At 41.0% G+C, this 6,000-nt stretch overlaps 1 protein-coding gene across 1 annotated transcript in view; it reads left to right on the forward strand.

Annotated features, from left to right (window-relative positions):
- The window catches only part of RARRES1 (retinoic acid receptor responder 1), a 56,352-nt gene that overhangs the window by 23,027 nt on the left and 27,325 nt on the right, over positions 1 to 6,000 (forward strand). Inside the window, exon 5 of the mRNA XM_002918811.4 lies at positions 665 to 801. Within this exon, the coding sequence (XP_002918857.3) occupies positions 665 to 801 (137 nt within the window). The remainder of the gene's footprint in view (positions 1 to 664; positions 802 to 6,000) is intronic.

Here is a 6,000-nt window from a genome sequence, read left to right on the forward strand (position 1 = left end):
TCAGTGACAGAGATACTGCCAATTCATTGATTAGCTTTAAAGCTAATGATCAGAGAAGGACAAAGACATTTAGCAATTGGCAAAGACCATTGCATTGACCGTAGACCCAGACCAGAAGGTAATGTGAAGATAATTTATAGACTTTTCAGTCTTATTTTAAAGATTTTATTTGAAAGAGAGTGAGAGAGAGCATGATGGGCAAAGAGGCAGAGGGAGAGGGACAAGCAGACTCCCTGCTGATTAGGGAGCCCGACGCAGGGCTCGATTCCAGGATCCTGGGATCATGACCTGAGCCGAATGGCAGTTGCTTAACCAACTGAGCCACCCAGGCGCCCCTCAGTCTAATTTTAAAATGCTTCTCAACTAACTAGACTTGAGATTAACTTTGAGTAGCATTATAGTTGTTACTTTGCATTAATATGGTGTAGCAAATAGCCCTTAATTTTTTTGTAGTGGCTTTCCTCAGAAGGATACGTTGAAGCACATAAAAATCTCCGTATGATGTAGAAACAGAAAAGAACAAATCATGTGTCCGGCACGAGGTCTTGCTCTAAGAGAGGGCTGATGTGGCTGAGTGTAAGCTGCTATTTCATTCCTGAAACATACGAAGTTGTGTCTCCAAAATGCCATAACGAAAATGTGCTTTTTTTTTTCTCCCTCTCAGATAGTCACGGACATATTGATCCCTCTCTGAAACCCATTTGGGACTTGGCTTTTCTTGGCAGCTCTTACGTGATGTGGGAAAAGACAACCCAGTTTTTACACTACTACATGGCACAGATCAGCAGTGTTAACCAATGGGTAAGAAAAAAATCCTGAAACTTAATATATGTTGTAAGAGATACAACCAGTGTGGTGTTCTAAGACTAAATTAATATGAATCTCTAGTTTATGGAAACAGTTTTACTTGCATTTCATTCATTCAGTAAATATGTCCATGCCTGCAATGGACCAGGTATAGTTTTAGAGATTGTGGATTTAGCAGTGAACAAAAAACACGGTGTAGCTGCCTTCATTGAAATTACTTCTAGTGAGAGAAGATAAAGACAGTGAACTAATAAACAGCTAATCTATATCAAATGGTGGTAGTAAGCGCTATGGAAAAAATCAGGGAGAAGGGAATGCAAGGGATTGGTAGACTTGCTACTTATATTGTCTCAAGTAAGGCCCCTCTAATTTGAGCAGGGGTGACATGGATCAGAGGCCTAGGGGAAATGAGTGAACCATGCCTCCATAAGGGAAGAGGATTTTAGGCAGAAGGAACTGAGGGCAGCAATGTGGCTGATGGGTTGGAGAAACAGCAGTGGGGCTACTGTGCCTGGAACAGAGTCAGCAAGGGGAGTGTGCCAGGAGATGAAATCAAATGGAGAGGCCCAGTTCCTGTAAGACCTCACAGGCCACTAGAAGAACCTTGTCTTTTACTCGTTAGAGGGTTTTTAGCACAGGAGTGACATGATCTGACTTACAACACCAATCATTCTGGCTGCTGTGTTGAGAACAGACCAGAGAGAGACTACGTGGAAGCAGGGAGACCAGCGAAGTGTTGGCAATAATCTAGGTAAGGCCTGGGGGTGACTGGGACCAGTGGTCACAGTGGAGGTGGTGAGAAGTGTTCGCATTCTTCATACAGTTTGAAGTTAGACCAACACTGTTTGTTCCTATTCCTCACATATTATGCTATTGTTGGGCCTTTTTTGGATGTAGATCTGTCCAAGAAGGAGAAAAGTCAGGGATGAGTCTGAGGATTTTGGCCTGAGTAACTGGAAGGCTAGAGTTTTCATTTACCGACTGGGGAAGACTGCAGGGGGAACAGATTTGGGAAGAAAGAAGCTTGACTTGGGGCAGACTGAATTCTAAATTACCATATAGATGGTATCTAAAGCCACAAGAGTGGATGCCATCACAGAGAATGTGTAGATAGAGAAAAGAAGTTCTGTGTGGAGTCCTGCGACACTTGTAACTTCAGAGGTTTCGGATATGAGAGAAGATGATGTTTCAAGGATGAAGCTTGACTGTGTCCAGTGCTGCCGGAGAATCACATACGACGAGGCCTGAGATGGACCATTTGACTTAGGTGGTTGGAAGTCATTGGAGAGCTTGTCAGGAGCTATCTCACTGGCACAGTGTGTGTGAAAACTTGAGTGAAGTATGTTGGGAAAGACTGGGAGAAGGGAAGTGGGCATTCATCTGTTTCGAGGAATTGAGCTATAAAGGGGAGTACAAGAAAGCAAGGGGGCTGTAGCTGCAGGATGGGTGAGCACAGGGTTGAAAGAGAGTTTGTTTTCTGTTGTAGTTTTAGGGTGGAAGGTTTAACAGCATATTTATATGTTGATGAGAAAAATCCAATAGAGAGGAGCAAAGGAGGACTTGTAGGAAAGCGAAAGAAGAAATGTTGGAGTTCATATCTTTGAACAGGCAAGAGGATAGGATCCGTCCAGGAGATGCTCTTAGACAGGAACGGGCAGAGTTCGCCTGGAGGGAGGGCTAAGGCGCATTGTCACGGACGCTGACGGCAGGCTAGATATCCTGGTGGGAGGCATGGAAGTTCTCACTGCTTCTGTGTTCTTGGTGAAGAATGAGACCAAGTCATCGTGTGGGAGCAAGGATAAGAGCAGAGGTGTTGGAAGTGTGTGCGTGGGGGGGGGTGCATGGACTTGGCATTGTGCAGCACTACAGGCTCCTAGAAGGAGCTGCGCTCATGAATGTAGAGGAGGACCACTTATGCTAAGCTTTCTGGGTGTGGGTGGAGTAGGCGGAGAGGTGAATGTAGCCCAAGTAGGGGTTCTTCTCAGGAAAGTATGATGTAGAGAGAGGGGGGCATTTCCACAGAAAACAAAGTCAACTGCTCTGAGAGGGGCAAGACGAGCTAACCTTAAGTACAAATTTCTAAAATCCACTTTCTTCACGGAGGGAGGAAATAGTGGATTCACCTGTGGGTGGATCATTAGTGAATATCTTCTGAGTACCAAGATTTGCCCATTATCAAGCACTTAAAAAATCTTTATTCTTTAAGTATAGTTGATAGTGAATGCTACATTAGTTTCAGACGCACAACATAGTGATTGGACACTTCTGTACGTTAGCCAGTGCTCACCAGAAAACTGTTGTTACCATCTGTCATTGTGCAGCGTGATTACAGTACTATTGACTCTATGCCACGTGCTGTACTTTTCATCTCCATGGTGTGTGTATTTTATAACTGGAAGTTTGTATCTCTTAATTCCCTTCACCTGATTCACTCATTTCCTCTATTCCCCACCTCTGATAACCACCAGTTGTCTGGATTTATGAGTCTGTTTTGTTCCTGTTGCTCTTTATATTCCACATATAAGTGAGATCATATGTGTCTTTCTCTGCCTGGCTTATTTCATTTACTGTAGCACCCTCGAGCTTCCTCCACATTGTTGCAAATGGCAAGATCTCCGTTTTTGCCGTTGAGTAATATTCCATTCCACTGCATACCACATCATCTTTATCCATTCATCTACTGATGGACGCTTAGATGGCTTCCATATCTTGGTTAGTTATAAATGATGTTGCAGTGAACAAAAGGTGTATTTATCTTTTCCACTTAGTGTTTTCATTTTCTTTGGGTAAATGCCAAATAGTGGAATTACTCAATTGTGTGGTATTTCTATTTTAAATTTTTTGAAGAACCTCCATGCTGTTTTCCACAGTGGTTGCGTCAGTTGACATTCCTACCAGCAGTGTGTGAGGGTTCCCTTTTCTCCACATCCTTGCCAGCACATGTTATTTCCTGTCTTTTTGATTTTAGCCATTCTGACAGGTGTGAGATGGTATCTCATTGTGGTTTTGATTTGCATTTACCTGATGATGAGTGATGTTGGGCATCTTTTCATGTGTCTGTTGGCCATCTGTCTGTCTTCTTTGAAGAAATGTCTATTCAGGTCCTCTGCCCATTTTAATCAGATTGGGGTGTGTGTGTGTGGAGTTGAATGAGTCCTTTATATATTTTGGATATTAACCCCTTATCTGAGAAATTATTTTTAAATATCTTCTCCCATTCATAGGTTGATTTTTTGTCTTGGTGATTTTCCTTTGCTGTGTAAAACCTTTCATACTGGTGTAGTCCTAATAGTTTGTTTTTGCTTTTGTTTCCCTTGCCTCAGGAGATATATCCATAAATATGTTGGTAAAAGCAGTGTGCAAAACATACTGCCTATAGTTTTTTGTTTTTTGTTTTTTTTAGGAGTTTTAAGGTTTCAGGTCTCACATTTAGGTCTTCAGTCTATTTTGAGTTTATTTTTGTGTGTGATATAAGAAAGCGGTCCAGTTTCTTCCTTGTATGTAGCTGTCCAGTTTTCCCAACACCATTTGTTGAAGAAACTGCCTTTTCCCCATTGTATATTCTTGACTCCTTTGTCATAGACTAATTGACCATATAGGTGTGGGCTTATTTCTGGGCTACTTTGTACCATTGATCTCTCTGTCTCTGTTTCTGTGCAAGGACCATCCTGTTTTGATTACTGTAGCTTTGTAGTATATCTTGAGATCTGGAATTGTGATACTTCCAGTTTTGTTTTTCTTTGTCAAGACTGCTTTGGCTATTTGAGTTCTTTTGTGGTTTCATACAAATTTAGGATTATTTGTTCTAGTTCTGAGAAAAATACTGTTGGTATTTTGATAGAGCTTACGTTAAATCTATAGATTGTTTTGGGCAGTATGGACATTTTAATAATATTCTTCCAATTCATAAGCATGGCATATCTTTCCATTTGTGTTGCCTTTAATTTCTTTCATCAGTGTCTTATAGATTTCAGTGTATAGGTCTTTCACATCCCTGGCTAAATATATTCCTAGGTATTTTATTCTTTTTGGTACAATTGTCAATGGTATTGTTTGTTTAATTTCTCTTTCTGCTACTTCATTATAAGTGTATAGAAATGCAACAGATTTCTATCTATTTTCTATCCTGGAAATTTACTTCATTTATTCTTTTTTTTAATAATAATTTTTTATTATGTTATGTTAGTCACCATACAGTATATCCTCAGTTTTTGAAGCAATGTTCCATGATTCATTATTTGCGTATAAACACCCAGTGCACCATGCAATATGTGCCCTCCTTACTACCCATCACCAGCCTATCCCAATACCCCACCCCGCTCCCCTCTGAAGCCCTCAGTTTGTTTCTCAGAGTCCACAGTCTCTCATGGTTCATTCCGCCTTCTGTTTATCCCCCCCTTCATTCTTTCCTTCCTTCTCCTACCAATCTTCCTATTTCGTATGTTCCATAAATGAGTGAAACAATATGATAATTGTCTTTCTCTGCTTGACTTATTTCACTTAGCATTATCTCCTCCAGGTCCCGTCCATGTAGCTGCAAATGTTGAGAATTCGTTCTTTCTGATGGCTGAGTACTATTCCATTGTATATATGGACCATGTCTTCTTAATCCAGTCATCTGTTGAAGGGCATCTCGGCTCCTTCAACAATTTAGCTATTGTGGACAATGCTGCTATGAACACTGGGGTGCATATGGCCCTTCTCTTCAGTACGTCTGTATCTTTGGGGTAAATACCCAGTAGTGTAATTGCTGGATCAGAGGGTAGCTCAATTTTTAACTTTTTTAAGGGACCTCCACACTGTTTTCCAAAGTGGCTGTAGCAACTTGCATTCCCACCAACAGGGTAAGAGGGATCCCCTTTCTCCACATCCTCTCCAACATTTGTTGTTTCTTGTCTTGTCAATTTTTGCCATTCTAACTGGCATAAGGTGGTATCTCAGTGTGGTTTTGATTTGAATTTCCCTGATGGCTAATGATTTTGAACATTTTTTCATGTGTCTGTTAGCCATTTGTATGTCTTCATTGGAAAAGTGTCTGTTCATATCTTCTGCCTGTTTTTTGTTTTGATTATTTGCTTCCCGTGTATTGAGTTTGAGGAGTTCTTTGTAGATCTTGGTTACTAGTCTTTTATCTGTAGTGTCATTTGCAAATATCTTCTCCCATTCCATGGACTGCCTCTTAGTTTTTTTGAC

This window comes from Ailuropoda melanoleuca, chromosome 1 (assembly GCF_002007445.2).
Source record: "Ailuropoda melanoleuca isolate Jingjing chromosome 1, ASM200744v2, whole genome shotgun sequence".
NCBI lineage: Eukaryota > Metazoa > Chordata > Mammalia > Carnivora > Ursidae > Ailuropoda > Ailuropoda melanoleuca.